This window comes from Musa acuminata, chromosome BXJ3-1 (genome assembly GCF_036884655.1).
Source record: "Musa acuminata AAA Group cultivar baxijiao chromosome BXJ3-1, Cavendish_Baxijiao_AAA, whole genome shotgun sequence".
Lineage (NCBI taxonomy): Eukaryota > Viridiplantae > Streptophyta > Magnoliopsida > Zingiberales > Musaceae > Musa > Musa acuminata.
The window spans coordinates 12,904,306-12,920,671 of NC_088349.1; the positions used below are offsets into that span (position 1 = coordinate 12,904,306).

At 38.1% G+C, this 16,366-nt stretch overlaps 2 protein-coding genes and 1 long non-coding RNA gene across 9 annotated transcripts; 1 reads left to right on the forward strand and 2 right to left on the reverse strand.

Annotated features, from left to right (window-relative positions):
* Positions 1-52: 52 nt before the first annotated feature.
* LOC135628651 (protein WVD2-like 4) lies at positions 53-4,447 on the reverse strand. 2 transcript variants are annotated; one of them, XM_065135450.1, is made up of 9 exons: positions 4,185-4,447; positions 3,590-3,848; positions 3,296-3,500; positions 3,160-3,218; positions 3,000-3,052; positions 2,124-2,205; positions 1,977-2,048; positions 1,760-1,870; positions 53-678 (listed from the first exon to the last, which is right to left on the reverse strand). In XM_065135450.1, the coding sequence occupies exons 2-9, from the start codon at positions 3,830-3,832 to the stop codon at positions 229-231; spliced, it is 1,275 nt and encodes a 424-aa protein (XP_064991522.1). In that variant the 5' UTR covers positions 3,833-3,848; positions 4,185-4,447; the 3' UTR covers positions 53-228. The 2 variants fall into 2 exon arrangements, with proteins under 2 accessions (XP_064991522.1, XP_064991523.1); XM_065135451.1 differs by lacking the exon at positions 4,185-4,447 and adding an exon at positions 3,981-4,116.
* A 2,558-nt stretch (positions 4,448-7,005) lies between these two features.
* LOC108952689 (uncharacterized) lies at positions 7,006-12,143 on the reverse strand. 6 transcript variants are annotated; one of them, XR_010493019.1, is made up of 5 exons: positions 12,101-12,143; positions 11,813-11,974; positions 10,377-10,628; positions 9,130-9,303; positions 7,006-7,279 (listed from the first exon to the last, which is right to left on the reverse strand). It is a non-coding gene; the product is annotated as an uncharacterized LOC108952689 (long non-coding RNA). The 6 variants fall into 6 exon arrangements; XR_010493017.1 differs by adding an exon at positions 7,440-7,954 and having other exon boundaries at positions 11,813-12,137; XR_010493018.1 differs by adding an exon at positions 7,440-7,954 and having other exon boundaries at positions 7,006-7,284; positions 11,813-12,137.
* A 216-nt stretch (positions 12,144-12,359) lies between these two features.
* On the forward strand, positions 12,360-15,321 carry LOC135628420 (uncharacterized). Its single transcript, XM_065135056.1, has 3 exons — positions 12,360-12,543; positions 12,621-12,961; positions 14,785-15,321. Exons 1-3 carry the CDS (start codon positions 12,403-12,405, stop codon positions 14,954-14,956), a joined length of 654 nt encoding a protein of 217 aa, XP_064991128.1. The 5' UTR covers positions 12,360-12,402; the 3' UTR covers positions 14,957-15,321.
* Positions 15,322-16,366: the final 1,045 nt, after the last annotated feature.

The following is a 16,366-nucleotide window of genomic DNA, read 5'->3' on the forward strand; positions in this document are numbered from 1 at the left end:
ATCTAGTCTTCCAATTCGTTCTGAAGAAGTGCTCCAAGTATATACATGAATCAAACAGGAAAAACAATGAATGATATACATAACCAAACAAAGTCCACTAAACCAATATCCGCTTGGAGAACAGGCAATGCACAACATGAAATGACATCATATGGTTCAAGCTGCAGATGTGCCGCTACTTGCTAATGGGCACAAAGCTAATAATACATAGGATAGGAGGCCCAGCCCTCAACCTTGCACTGACACTTCCAGAGAAGAAATTCCAGTACCCGAAGAATTAAGAATGGGGTCATCTTCCTCAACTCTGTTCTCAAGAACTAGTTCCATTACTGCACTAGTTTCAGGAGAGGATTTGATTGGATTGTTAGAACTACCTTCTACTTCAGCTTTCTTGACTTTGATCTTTGAATTTGAAAATTTCGTCTTTGTGGCAACTGATTTCAATTCAGTTGCCACAACTTTTGGTTTCTGAGATGGAAGTTTTGGAAGTGATTTTTGAGTGGGAATATTTGAAGTCGAGTTCCCTCTATTGGTTGCAGCAGCTTCATTCAGCTTGGTTGAGGAGGGAGTCAAGCATGGGCTCCCACATGACATGCTAGCTTCTGAAGGAATGTCTGATGCAGCAACAGATGCCTTGTGACGACCAAGCTTTGGCGACCTAGCTCGCGTTGGTGGGATCTGACACAAGACCAGAGATAAATTGCAAGACATGTTTTTAACAAATACAAACTTAAGGAAAACATGGATATCATAATATTGATGTCAAATCACAGAATACTATAGGAATAAAAAAGAATTAGCATAAATATTATGGATGAGAAGGGTTTTCAACATTCTTCGCGTTTGCCATGTAAGAGACTATTTAGATGGTCAAATATTATAATAAAATTTGGCGCACTTCAAATCTAAAGAAAAAGATCTTAACAAGACTAAAATTTATCCAAAGGACAGCTAAGTTGATGTGAGAAAGATTTCTTATTAATCATATCATTTTTTAGCTCTAATTAGATCAATAGTTAAATATGGCGGTCTTATATGGTGTGGGCAGCTATTTTGAAAGTCGAGTCATGGTATGCAATTTTAAATAAAATCATTTTCTTATGGAAGTAGGTCCTTATCCTCTATTTCTTTCTTTCTTCAGTTTGTTATGTGCATCTTTCTTCTTCTAGCCTGTCTCATTCTGCTATGGGAATAAAGCATTTGTCTTGCAGATGAAAACATGAGAGGCTTTTACAAAAGTCTTTCAAATTTCCTCCATAAACCATTGCGTATTTCTCAGAGCCACGATAAGGTCACCACCTTCTGTAGGATTACACAAGGATTAAGGTTAGACCCTATAGTCACTCAGTACTAAGTGCACAATCGCAAAAAAATTTCCATTTCAAGAATGAAAGTTCATGCTGCTTAAGGGTTCTATGTGATCAATATGGTCTTCATACTGAAGATACAAGTATGTACAACAAAAAGCTGTAACATAATCTAAAAAGAGGACAAAGAAACAGAAAACCATAACACCTTCCTCAATGGACACACTCGCAGATGCACATGCACACATGCAAATGCAAATACACACACACGCGCATACAGAAAAACTAAAAACAAAAACAAAAATAAACAAAAAGTGTGGCTAAGATTGGTTCCGAGCAGAATCCTGGTAAAGGATGTTGACAGATCACTAATACATTAAAGCTATGTTTACAATATTTAGCCATGCATAATAGAGAATCAGATACAGACAGAATCAGAATCAGATACCCACCTTCTTTAGTTCAACTTTCGGAGGACCAGGTTCCTGATAAAAATTTGGCATTGGTGTTGCCTTAAATGTCAAGCTCTTCCTTAGCCGTCTGATCTCAGCCTCTTGATTCTCCTATATTATACAACTTAGTAGATAACTTGGCTCAACTGAGAAAGCTTCCCAGAGATATTGACTAAAGAAAGAAAAAGATCATCTTAAATTCCCTAGAAGATGTTACCTTTGATCTTGCCTGCAGGTTAGTCTTTTCCATTTCCTTTGCATGATTTTTCTCTTCAAGTTTCGTGAAAAACTGAGAAAAAAATGAAATAGAATAATTACTGATGAAAAATTTATTAAAAGATGAAAAGTCAATCCACTGACTGACCTCCTTTCGTTTCTCAGCACGCTCATCCAACCTGAAACTGAAACAAGAAATAGCACCCTTTCTTCCACAAGGAGTGGAACCACTAGAAAAGACAAACATCAACCCAAATATTTAGAAAATAGAGAACAAGTAACACTTTCACAATCATGCCATATTTAATAAACAAGCATAAAAAGATAGAAGGTAGTGGAGTGAACATCATCATTATTTTTCACTGAAAACAAGTGCCTAAAGGGCTTTGTGTACTCATCAATTGACCTGTAATGACATGTTAATCCTTGCAGCTCAAACAAAAATGATCTAAAGGAAACCAGTTTAATTATGTGATAAATAATCAAGCAGTAGGATGCCAAAATGGTAGAGGATACACAAATAATGAAAATATCACATCTTTATTCTTTTTGTATCGGCCTGAGTACCATGGTTTGGATGAGGAGAGCCATTGCATTTGTTAATACTTCATAATAATACGTTCTATTGCAGTCTTGTAATTTAGTATTGAAAAGTAATTACATTAAAATTATGGCTCATACCGGGGCATATATTGTTCATTTTTATTTTTACTTGTAATTGAGTATTGAAAAGTATTTGTATAAAAACATATGGCTCATACCAAGGCATATATTGTTCATTTTTATTTTTATGTTCATTTACTGATACCAGACAAGATAGGTCAGTGTACCATCTGATGTATTGGATATCATATGGTACCCATCTAAAATGTTAATGAGACTTGTATCGCACCAGTATTCAAAACCTTGGTATGACCATCATTGTCTGTGTCTTATAAGGAGTATGAAAAAATCATAAAAATCATAGAAATAAAAGAATATGAATAAAAAACAGATGTTTTGACTTTTGATACACAAAACTTACTCTCCAGTTTCGGTACCATTGACAGTTGCATCCAACGAGCCAGTCTTCTTGCGCTAGTATCAAAAATGTAGTTGAAAGTTTTAGTAAACATAACCATATTATTAGTTAATGCACCACAGATATAACAGTCTATGGTGCTAATTAGAAAGAGAAGACTCACAAGTGATCTCCGAGAGCCATGTGCAGCAGCCGAGGAAGTTTTCTTACCAGGAAGAACACCTGTACTGAGACCACAGGATTTGACCAAGGAGAGGTTGGAATATCATAGAACCAAATAGAAATAGAAGAAAGCAAACCGTTTGTAATTGATGATGAATCTTTAGGCTGCCTCATAACTGTGGCGCCCTTCCTCAAACTACTGCCAAGATGACCTTTCGAAGGAAACGAAAGACTCTGTGAAAGAACATGTTTTTTCTTCTGGAATTCTTTTGAATGACCATTCTGACCACCTTGTTCCTTCTGTGCTTTCTTTAATTGATCACCTCTATCAGATCCTGATTTCTGGACATAGAAGTGTCACCTTAAATCATAATCCACTTAACTTTCTTTTACAGAGTAAGAAGCTGAAAAAGACAAATGAAAGTGAATACCTCCGGGAGACTGAAATCTTTGATCGCTGTAGCAGATTCAGATCCTTCATTACCCTCTCCAGGATAATCAACTTCTGTAACTTTAGGTTCATCTACAGAGCTGTCACCATCGGCTTTGACAGCATCACCGCTGTCGCTAACTTCATCATCCTTGTTGATATTCGACATAAATCCATTGGCCTTTGGATCTGTCTCAAGAGTTCCTTTTTCGGGCTCCAGTTCAATTCCATCACCAGATTCCATCTCTTGGAAGACCACTCTGCAACATTTCATTTCAAAAAGTTCATCTTTCAATCGCTCCATGACAACTGCATTAGGTTATAATCGGAAGCACCGTGTAATATAAAATGAAACAAACTACTCGCTTCAATTCCACTTCAGCTATACCTACTTGAGCAACTGGAGTGTCCCTCCTCGTACAACTACACAGTGACGCGAAAAGATCTATGTGATCCAGTAGCTAATCCTATTGTGCTAAACCAAAATTGTCGATGAAATCACAAGAAACATACTCACACTCAAAGATCTACAGACTTCTCACTGTTCCCCGAATTGGGAACAGATGAATAGCGTAGACCAAGAACAAGAAAGGTACCTCACGAGCTCAATCCCTCAAGTCGAATTACGGCCCCGAATCGCCACAAGCATCCCCAGGACGAGGGAGAATGACCATGATCCGGAGCCTCCGCAGAGATCGAACCACGCAGATTCAGATCGAACTCCACCGGAAACCCCTCCGGTGAAAAAGAGATCAGCCGGTTCAGAATCTAGAATTCGGTGTCAGCCCCTCCGCAACGCTAGTTTCTTCGCCTCATGTCGCCGACCCCTCCCATCGTCTGCTCCTCTGCGACGAGACGACGAGCGGACCGGCCACCTATTTTAAACTAGAGTAAAGAAGAAAAATATTACAAAAATGCCACTTCGTTGTTACCAATATAACTCTCATCTTAGTTCGATATTACGTAGAAGATTGATGCTAACGAGATCCGTCACTGGGGGTATATTTGACACGTCAGCGTCCTCATCGCCTACATGGCGCCCCCATGGAGCGGAGGAATTCTATGCCATTTTTTAATTTACTCTTCAAACAATTCCCCACCTGCGTACCGGCTCCGTTACTCCCGAACCTTGTGGGCCATATGGGTCAGAGATGTCAGGTATGACATCGGGTATCGCCGTTTTTTATTCGAGATGACGGAATTATCTGGTCTTCCGCGCCCGGCGCACGACGTGAGCTGGCCAGAACGTGGGATGTGGTTGGGATGGAAGATCGGACTGCCGGGAAGAGCATCGGAAAGATCACAGCCGTTGGATGCTGCCCCCAATGATTTAGCCGTCGTTACAAAACAGCTCGGCTGGCGAGAACAGGCGGAGATCCGCTGTCATCGTTCAAACAGCCAGATCTCCATCCACTTGATGATCAACGAGTCGCATCGTACCCTGCGGATTGGATCTCCATCCACGCATGCGGGTCGCACAGGACAAGGACGAAACCACAACTTGTACCCTCTCCAAGCCCGGTGGGTCCCCTTTTGTCTCCCATCATAAGGCAGATAAACACTGTGGAAAATTGAGCGAGTCGGAAACCTGCCGTGTGATAGGTGGCACCCCGCCCATTATCCCATCATAAGAACAGGGCTTATTTACCTGTGCATCTCGTCGCATACGAGTTATCCGACTCATGTTTCCTGCCGTGTGAGGGTTCCGAGCTCAGCGTCCAATCACGAAGCGGGTAAGCAATCGAGCTAGTACGGAGAGTAATGCTCACGAGTATTTACCTGCTAAATTCTAGCTATAATAATAATGCAGCCGACCAGAGCTTTTGGAAGATAATGAGACGACGGAAATTAGTGACCAGCACAATACGATCCCACTTGCCACACAAATGATATGTTCATGGTAGATTATGATGGGGTCAGGGTTGATCCATTCATTCTACGAAGACAATCCACTTTTTTGGATCCGAATCTGATTCGAGTATCGGTAACCCATTTACTGGGTCGGATCCTAATCCTTCATTCATGACGTTCGAGTACCGATGGAATTAGATTAAGGATCCTACAATCTCTTATCGGTTTTTCGATCTGCATCCAATTGGATCCAACCCGATGTCAGATACACACCTATCTTTTACATTCTTAGGATCATATTTCTAGTAGCCATGGCCGTCGAAAGATCTAGCTATTGATTGGTGGTGACCGTACGATGGTTGGATCTAATGGGAATGCAAGAGGAGACATAGGCCCGTCAAACAGTGCCTTGTGCTCCTCTCCTTGTGCAGTAGCTACAAAACAAATGTTATCATAACATTGGATTCCTTGGTATCGTGGCCATGCATTATTGATGAGGATGGAATGGGACACCTTTTTCTAGTTTGATGAACATCTATTAGAGCTCACATTCTTTTTTAATTCTTGTACACCAACTGTTCCTTCTTTTGAAGATCAAATATAAGTCTTTATGTATCTAATCCTTCAAAGTTAAATACCTAAAATTTCTCCCCACACCTATCGTCACACAGGCTTCAATCCGAATGTCCAATATTAGAGGGTAAGACACAATAATCTGATGGGTGTCAATTACAATTCCAACATCATTACACTAATAATTAGACTAACAGTCAACAAATTGAAATTGACTGACTACATTATATACAACCCACATATACAGAATATGACAACAAAAATCAAGCAAACATGCAGACCTCTTCAATCGAATCAAGGATTCCCTAACTAGTGCAGTGAGCATAACCACCACTCAATGACCAACTTGATACTGTGATCAGTGTGGAAAACTTGGTTCCCAGATCTTTGATCTATTGGAGAAATCTTAGCTACTTAAATGGAAAAGAAAAACCAGTACATAAATTTTGTTAAACTTGAAGAGGGACGTTCTGAAACTCAACAATCATTCCAAAAATCTATGATGTATCAAAGGGCATATATGAAGATTAAATATTACTTGGCGGGGTGGGGTTCATCATGCAGCGTATGCATAGAGTAAATATCATATTCCCATCACAATATGAAAAATATCACATACAGAACTCTCAAATATGTAACACTTGAAGCAGACATTCTATCCCTGAAAAATGTAATTTATGAGCATTTTCTGATGTTCCAAGGGGCATATATGAAACAAATTACTTGGCAGGGGCTTTGGTGAAATTATAAGCATCATGCAGCATATACAGAAAGAGTAAATATCATATCCTCTTCAAAATATGAAAATGTCCACATGTAAAATTTTTGAAAATGTAACAGCTGACACTTGACGAGGACATTCTTAAATTCTATAAATATCATCAGTACCCATGGAAAATGTCATTTATGAACATTTTATTATGTTACAAAGGGCACATATGATAAAAAATACTTGGCAAGGGCTTCGATGAAATTATGAGTCATCATGCAGCATACCAGAAAGAGTAAATATAATATTCCAACATATAAAAAATATCACATGTACCTTAGTTTAGGGGTAGATATGGTTGATGGTAGCACACTGAGTTCACAGGCATCCACCATGAATATACCAGTGACAAAAGAATTTATAGCTCCATGAGGAACAAATTTGATATTACACTTTTGAAAGCGCAAATAGAAGACTGGTCTTTCACTGGCGTATATGAAATTTTGCCTTGACGAAGGTTGAGTGCTGATATATTAAGATCAACCAGCATGCTCACGACTGTCCTGAGTCAAAAAAAATATGATTGTCAAAAGGCAAAAAGTAACAGGATAAATAAAGATAAATAGATAATAACCCAAGCAGATGAACTGGAAGCTCACATATTCAAATTAATAATATAAACCCAAAAAAAAATCATAAGGTCTGTTGCATTTAACACCTGTGAAAGAAACACTGCCTGATGATCATTCGAGAAAATCTCAAACTGAAGCTAAGCCTGCCCAGAATTATGATGAGGAGGTCTAGAGCTCTGTTGCCACCATGTTCAGAACAAATATATTGATCGAGGTGATGATATTGAAGTAATTCACAGTGAAATACACTAAGAAAATTTTGAAGATTATCCACTACACTGCTACACACCCATATCCAGACATGATCGGCATTCAGCAGAACAGTTGCCGCTTAGAGAAACGCTATTTGTGCTTCATCAATACTACTGAGATACGAGTCTTCAGAATAATGTTGTCAAGCAGTGATGACAGGCCAAAGGATGAGGAGAAACATTTTTGCAACTTTGCTAAAAAATGTCGGCCTCTGGAGTTATAAGCTCGACCACCAGGATAATGATCATGAGAACCAAAGCCACGACCACCAGGATAATGCTCAAAAAATTTTTGTGCAAGCATTTAGAATCGATTCAATGCAGAAACTTAAGGATATGGGAGGCTGGACCTAAAATATGACAAAACAAGTTATCATTAAAAGCAAGAAGACACCTATACGTGTAACATAGCAACACACACACACACACACACACACAAATTATTCCATCAATTCCACCAACACACACAAATTATTCCATCAATTCCTTGGTGGCACACCCAGAAATGGAGCAGAATGTTCATCAAAGAACTCCCCTAAATCTTGGAGACACTCCCAGCAGACAATAAATTGTACACAAATTATTCCATCAATTCCACCAATACACAAATTATCCATCAATTCCTTGGTGGCACACCCAGAAATGGAGCAAAATATTCATCAAAGAACTCCCCTAAATCTTGGAGACACTCCCAGCAGACAATAAATTGTCCCGAGCAGTACAGATTAACCCAGGTAACAGTCCCACAGAAAACTATAATTGCTGGTAGAAATTAGTGATGGTAGACCAAAGATATTACTGAAGCCTAAAAGAATACAAATATAATTTATTAGCAGGTTATCTGCTTTTAACTTTATGTGCACCTGTGCCAATGTTCCTCAAATCACCATCATCTAGTAACTCTATCCAAGCTACTGCAGGAAATTGCGTAGTCTCCTGAAACAATGACCACTTAAATACAAAGAATCATGATTTTTTGCAATAAGTCACTAACCACCAATTACCAAACTCTAAAATTTCACCTATAAAATGGCAAAATACATCTCGTAGTGTTGAACTAGTTTCAAGTTTTTCAAAACAAACTGATTATATCTTGAAGATATATAGAACTAAAACCAATATTGCCATCCTTCTAATTATTGTTTATTTGATGAATTAATTTCTTTTCATCAACTGTTTTAGCAACCTGTCTGTAAAGTGCCATGTATCACATTGAAGAGTCTTTTAGTAGTATATTCAACCCATTGACTATCAAACACTCGATGAGGGTTGCTACTTCCTACAAATATCATATCCCCATCTTTATGTCAAAGATCTTCCAAAATACCTAATTTAAATTTCATCTGCTGTTCGCCAATATAAAAACTAAACATGAACTTTTTGCGTCTGCAGGTCTAAACTTCAAGAAACTCAAATGGTGAGCTAGAGCTCATCCTTAGTGTTTGATTGACTATTTCATGTTTTCCAAGGGGGAATAAAGAAGAAATCAAAAGTATTCAAATCAAAACTATTTAATTGAAGTTACCTCTCGATGTCTAGCATTCTCTCTGTCTTCTGCTTCCTGCTGCTCCTTGGTCAAGTTCATAATATCATAAAGAAATTTTTGTTCAAGACCTTCAAAAGTTTGACGAAGAGTGCTATCCTCAAATCTGGCCTCCAGCTAATCCTCATAAGCTAGTGCTCTTGGGTCTTTATTGGCCTGCATATCCATACCTAATTTTGTATCAGACACTTGTCCTTCATACAAAGAGCATGAAACATCACTTCCTTGGCCTACAGCCAAATGCATCACCCATTTAGTTCAAAGATGGTAAGCAGACAAAACAATTTTAAACAACCACGGGAAAGAGTGAACAGAACTATATTTGAAGCAATGAGAATTCAAATGTGAAATTATTTCATGGAAAAGGCGCCGGTTTGCTAGTTTCTTCCAGTAGAAGCTACAGTTGTAAATGCAAACTTTGCTAAAAGCCTCCGACTTAATTCAGGTTTTCCTAGGTCTAACTTAATCTGAACAGATTCCATAAAAAACTTTGTGAGCTGCTAGCACAAGAGAAGGTTTCCCAAACATTACCCGATATAAAGAATATGGTTTGTTTTGCAAAATGAGACCCTTGCTTGTTTATTCCATATACACTGCAAAATATTGTCATCTCGCCTTGACAATTATCAAGGTAGAGTTAATATCAGTGAAAAAAATACGAGGAAGCAAGAGATAGCAAATCCCAAAACAACTATTTTGCTCCTGTTTGCCAGAAAAAATGGATGCATATATTACAGGTGTTATGAGACCAATTTCTAGCATGATAGCAATCATGCTCGATATGTTCCATGACATGATTCACCTTATCAGCTGGAATGAGTCTATTATGAGATGGTTTCAGACTTTCAGCTTTAATTATGGATTATGTATTGTTCATTCATACATGTTCATACAAATAACTGCAAGATCGTTTCATCAAATATTTGTTATTATTAGTCTGCAAAACATTTCATGGTTTTGACCATGAAAACCTAACCTAAGTGATAAACTAGGAAATGGACTTGATTGGGAAACTGGATCAACTAAAATTTTGGTCAAGTGCCGTAGGAGAGATGAATTTGAAATGGAGTGCAGTGAAACAAATTCACAGGCCACATACAAAGTTTTGAAAGTTAAAAATACTCCAACTAAAAAAGTAGCAACAATATTGCAAAAGGACAAGAAAAATGGCAATATCTATCGTAACATAATTGCACAGGATTTTCAATGTCAAGCTAAGCAGCACCTGCCTTCTTTATACAGTTGAGATAGATGATTTGATCCCTTTGGGTCATTTCTATTCCACTGCCATTGTCCCTCTTCTTTAGAAGGCATATATTGATGTTCTTCACCAGGCTGGAAAGAATCTGATCCACTTGGAAAATGACTCATACCAGAGTTGTGTTGTACGCTCTGTGCTGACATGTATTGCATCTGTGCAGCTACCAAAGGATTGATGCCTAAATCAGCATATTGTCCCTGCTGCCCTATTTTTTTTTTCACTGGAAAAGAGCCCCAATCTATTTACCAACATGCTTGACAGTGAAGAAAAAGACAAAACAGCAACTACCCTGTAGTAGTTATATATTTGGTACAATGACAAAGAAAAAGTCTCTAATGAACACCAAGAAAAATTAAGTGCAGCTACATTCTAAGCAACAGACTATACCATTGTCGAAAGGAACCATGAAGGTTATATATGCTTCTAGTGCTAGACAAACTTGTAAGGTCCAAGTTTAAGTACATAATAAGGGCACTGTAATGAATAACTGATAAATTATCTAGAACACTTAATTGCAAAGATTGGTCAGTAAGTGGTTTTTTCTAAGGAACAACCATTGAAATTGAACAATATGTTCCTAGAAAAGAGTTAAGAGCAAAGCTACTCTTTTGCCTCTAGCTTAACTTGAAATTCCAAATTAAATTCTCAAATAGAACAATTGTAAAAGTCACTTAAAGAAATGCACATGCAAGTGAATATTGAGCTCAAAATGACAAATGGACTAGATAGATGTGTGCAGACTCCATACTTCAACTTGCACTTTGACAGGAGATCAAATAGAACAATACAATACATAAGTTTGAAAAATCATCATAAAGCTACCTGATTCTCACATGTAAAGTTGAGGTAGATGTGAGGAAGCCATTTATCTTGATTATTGATTCACTTCAGAGTATTGATGTTTCTGGCTCTATATGCTAAAACTCAGAACCCATATGTTATATGAAAGACATAGTAACTCCAAACAGTGTTGGATCATTGGAAAGAAAAAAAAGAAAGATAAATAAGATATCTGGAATAATAAGTGGACGCAGAATCTATTTAATGAGACGTCACAAAGGGACGCAATATCACGAATGACACTGAACAGCTAAAAGAAGGAAATTAATGCAAGTTGATGAAAGAATAATCAGCACATTAGATATAAACTGCATCTTTTGAATCAGAAGCACGGATAAAAACAAAGATTACCAGTTTTAAGGAAACCTAAGTATGTAAGAATGATTACTGAATATGAATGGCATGACCAAAATTCTTTCAACAAAATCTGCACTTGGCACAACAGGAAATGGCATGAACAAGAAGAGCTTAAGCTGCTTCATATAAAATCTTCTCGACGCAGATTGCACGATATATAAATCACATAACCACCACAATGCTTCATTAAGCTTTATTAGAAGTTACCTCCTCGAATGTAGCCTCGAAATAGAATGTGGACACCCATGCACATTGACCTTAATTGCTCTTCGGCCCAATCCTAAGCGTTCATAGCGTGAGAAGCAAGCCACGATCGAGCCGAAGGAACCTAAGTTCCGCCCAACACGAGGTGGGGGTCGAAGTCGAACCCTAATGGGACGGCGAATCGGGGCAGGAACCCAAGTGAGATCCCTCGAGTTGAACCCCTAATCCTAGATCGATAGCACCTCCAAACAAAGGACAAAACGCGAGCGAGAGAGATCTTCTTTATCTCACCTTGGGGAGGCCCTCGTTTCCTCCCTTGCAGCTTCGCCGGCGCTGCTCGAAAGATCGAGTACACGTTGAACACGATATTTAACGGTGCGGGTTTGGTTTGAATCCGACAAGAACTCGATCCGAAAGAGAAAAGCCAATTTACTGTTTCCTGGCATACGGGTTTATTCTGAACCCGACAGAAAAACCGATCCGGAAAAGAGAAAGACCTATTTCCCGTTCCCCGTTTGCCGTTTCCATAAAACGTAATTATATAATCTAGTGGAGTAAACCCCTTCGTCTTCGAACGCGGGTTCAGTGGAGCAATGTGGAAGCAAGCCTTCGCTGCCACCGCCCGGCTGGCTTCTTCGAGATGGCGATTCTCCGTCTCCACCGCTGTGGGTTCTGAGCTCCGCCGCTCCGTTGAAGAGCACTTCCGAGAAGTCTCCAATATCACCCCGCCCTCGGTAACGTCATGCCCGCTCCTCTGTCCTCATAAAGGCCCCGTTTCGTCCCTAACCTCTCGTTCTTGCATGAACTTTAGAAGAAGAAGTTGATACCGCCCCCGCCGTACTCTGTCGTGGAGGGGGCGCTGGACCGGAGCGAGGGGCCGGTTCTCCGGAGGGCGTACGGGGAGGAAGAGATCAGCATATCGGTCCGACGACGCGCCTTTGTCATCCCGTCTCGTGGTGGTGGTAATGAGGATGAGGTCGATCGAGGCCATGACTTCATCAGCGAGCTCTTCCTTTATGTGAATGTGTCGAGGCCCGGGCGGAGCAACTCGCTCCTTTTTCTCTGTGTGCTTTATCCGGATGCCGTCGGAATCCATTCTGTGTGCCTCATCTCTAAGCAAACCCCTGATTTGTCTCAGGGCCGCGTCTTCCTGTAAGTTGATTACTGTACTTTTTGTAGTCTTTCTCTGTTTCCCTGATCTGATGAAAGTGTGCTTGAGATTTCCGTTTGCTTTCAGTATCTGTGGTAAAATGCTTGTGAACAGTAGCGATCTTGGTGTAATTCGACTGCCCTAATTGATGAGATGATTAATATTGTAGTTTTCGGACTAACATATATTCTGGCTGATTCACTACAATCTGTGGTCTCCGATTTTGAAAGTGAATCGAATGAAATTGTTGATACCAATAATGTTGAAGTGCAAAACATAGTCCAGAAGTGTCTGAGGTAGATCGTTAATTTGCTAACTTGAGTGCATGATTGCAGCTATGACACTTGTTTTCTCATCTGTTATCGCCTTTCTGTCTTTAAACATTTGAAGTTGTTGGTTCGATTTTATTAGAAGGTAATTCTGGATTGCCCGAAAATGTCAGTAGTTGGCTGCTTTCGCTTTGACCATAGACCAAAAAGTTAGCATATTGGCCTTCACTTAAATTGATTAAGATGGACATGAACCAAGATATTTTTGACCGATGATTGAGAACTTTAATGTGCATGCATTTTGTTATCATCAAGTTGTTGACTTGACTTATCTCAAGGGAATCCTTCAATGATATGATCTCTGTAAGTATTTTCATCATATGACCATTATTGGCTGCCTTTGCTTAGCCATATTTTAAAGATAGCACACTTGCCTGTACTTAAAATTGATCAAGATGAATTGCTGAAAATGGCTTAAGTTTTTCCTTTTTAATGGCTTAAGTTATTCCTACATTGTCTTTGGCTGTCAGCCAAACCTGAATTGGTGCTGTGCATTTTATATGCCTTACAAGATTCATTTTTCTTTCTATGTGGATGAGATTTGAAATGATTTATGATTGTTGAGATGTTTGAATTTATCATTTCATGCTGTCCTGCTGTTTTGATGTTTTGTATTGGCAAATGTTTAACATGCAGCTATTGTAGGATTTCTTTAGCAGACAAATAGAATACATGATTAGGCTTTGTTCCTTTTGCTTGTTTCGGTTTTTGTTGAAGTTGCTTATGCTAGTACTGTCAATCTAACTAAACTTTTATGTTGGTTAGATTCAGTTTGCACTCTGTGCTGATACACCAACAGCAACAAGGTCGTAAGTCTCAACTATATAGTGTTAGCTACATGGATCTTTTGCCACCATTAAGATCTATCAAAAGTTATGTGTTTAGTTAAGCTAAAAGGATTTAAATCTTTATTTGCAGTTTCTGTTAAAGTCTTTTTAGGTCTTCCTTGACTTTTCTTTGTATCACTAATAGTAATCATTTCACCTCTTCTGACTATCGCATTCATATGTCTCCTAAGCATTAAATGAAAGAAGACATTGCACGTAGTTTGATATATATGTTTGAGTCTATCAAAACTCGCATTTTATCAGGCTTTACCGCACACAGGCATGATGATTCCACTGATAATTTCTGCAGTATCAAACACTTGCATACGAGCCAATTTGCAATTTTTTTCAACAAGTTAGGCTAAACTTGATTATCTCTTGCATTTTTCTAGGATGTTTCTCGTATATAAATCCAAAGCTGAAAGACAATTAATAATTTAAATAGAAATATAGAAGTAGTTTCTGTGAACAGTCTGTTGAAGTGAGCACCCCAAATTGCTGGAGATATAAAGCCAATTGATCCTCATGGTCTTGGATGATTTTTGCTTATTCTGAAATACACCTGTTATGAGTTATCAGGTTTTCTTTATCTGGTGTTTTAGTTCAACTGAAAACATGAACAGATTTTACCTTTTTCTCCTCAAATGACTGCTCTGGCTGAATTTGCAGGGCGTTGGACCAGCAATTGAGGGATGCTTTTTGTATATATTTAGAAGAACGTGGAGTTAGTAAAAGGCTTTTCCCTTTTCTCCAATCTTGGCTATATCTGAAGGATCATCACAATATCATGAATTGGTTTAGGAAGGTCAGTGATTTCATCAACGACATTAAACCAACATGAACTTTGTTCTCCATGAGTTTTGGAGAGTGACCTGTTTGAAAGCCACATTTACAAGTAGCTTTCGTTGAGCAGGACATGATGTTTGAATTCTAATGCATGATTCTATACAGTTGGGAAAGGTTTCTCTGTGGAAAGCGTTCGCACTCATTTAGGTTACTGTTCGTCTTCTTCTCTTTTACTATCTTTTGTTTAATTAGATTCTCTTACCCCACATTAGGAGTAATTGTGAAAATTGTGGATTGAAAGTGGGGATGAATTGCTTGTTTTAAGAGTGCTCTAGCACACACCATGGACAAACTTCCCAAGTTTATCACCTGCAGAATGAGACATTTCTAAATGATGCAAGCATAATTTTTGTTCACTTAGTAATGAGACTCCTGATGATTTTGTTTATAATTGTAATTAATCATATCAATGGATTAATGAAAAAAGAACAGTCTTTAAGGCTAATTTCTCCAGAGAATGCAGCCCCAATATGTGATTGATTGTGATTTCTTTTCTGTGCACACACAACCAGAAGAAAAAGGGTTAGTTCATTGGAATAGGAGTATTATTGTTGAGTTTTTTGGCAGGATTTTGATCAACATTTGAGGATTTCATCTCCCAAAGAAAGTCCAAGTCCTCTTTAAATAGAGGACTAATGCTTTTCACATCCAAATCATTAGTAAATGTTCTCTTCAACCACAATGCTACCCTCCGCTCAAAAAAAGCTATTATTGATAGGCAAAACAAAATGTTAAATGATTAACGATAACATACTCTTTGTCTTTGTCCTTGATGTTATCTGCAAGTTAAACATACTCCAAATCATTTAGAAGCACGACTAATATTTTCTTAATTTGATTCACAAGCATTGCCAATTTGACTTTCATTAGACCAGTTTTGTTTTAATTTTAACCTCCATATGATTCATCAACTTCCCAAGAAATCAAATTACCAATCATATTACACAGAAAAAACCTAAGACGGGGCTACAGTGTAAAACCAATTTATATTTTTTTTCGAGCTAATTATATATTATCATCTATAGTTAATTATATTTAGTATCTCGATTTCGATATTTTAAAAAGGTTACATTGTAGTTACAAAAGTGAAATATTTAACTCTGTTTTTTTCACATTATCAACTCTACTGATGAAAAATGCTGTCACGTACAGAAATATTATTTAAAAGAGGGATAAAAAGATAATTTTACTACTCTTACTATCCAATGGATATTAATTTCATAAAAGAATAATTTTGTGAAAGCTCTAACTTTATCCTCCCCTCCAACTTTGTTATTCTCATCCTCGTTCTTATATTTGTCATCTTTGTCCTTGTCTTTAGGCTATCCAAGAGGATACCGAAGCTATAGAGGAGAATTAATATTCTTTGAATGATGAAGATAGTAAAATTATCTTTTTATTTTTT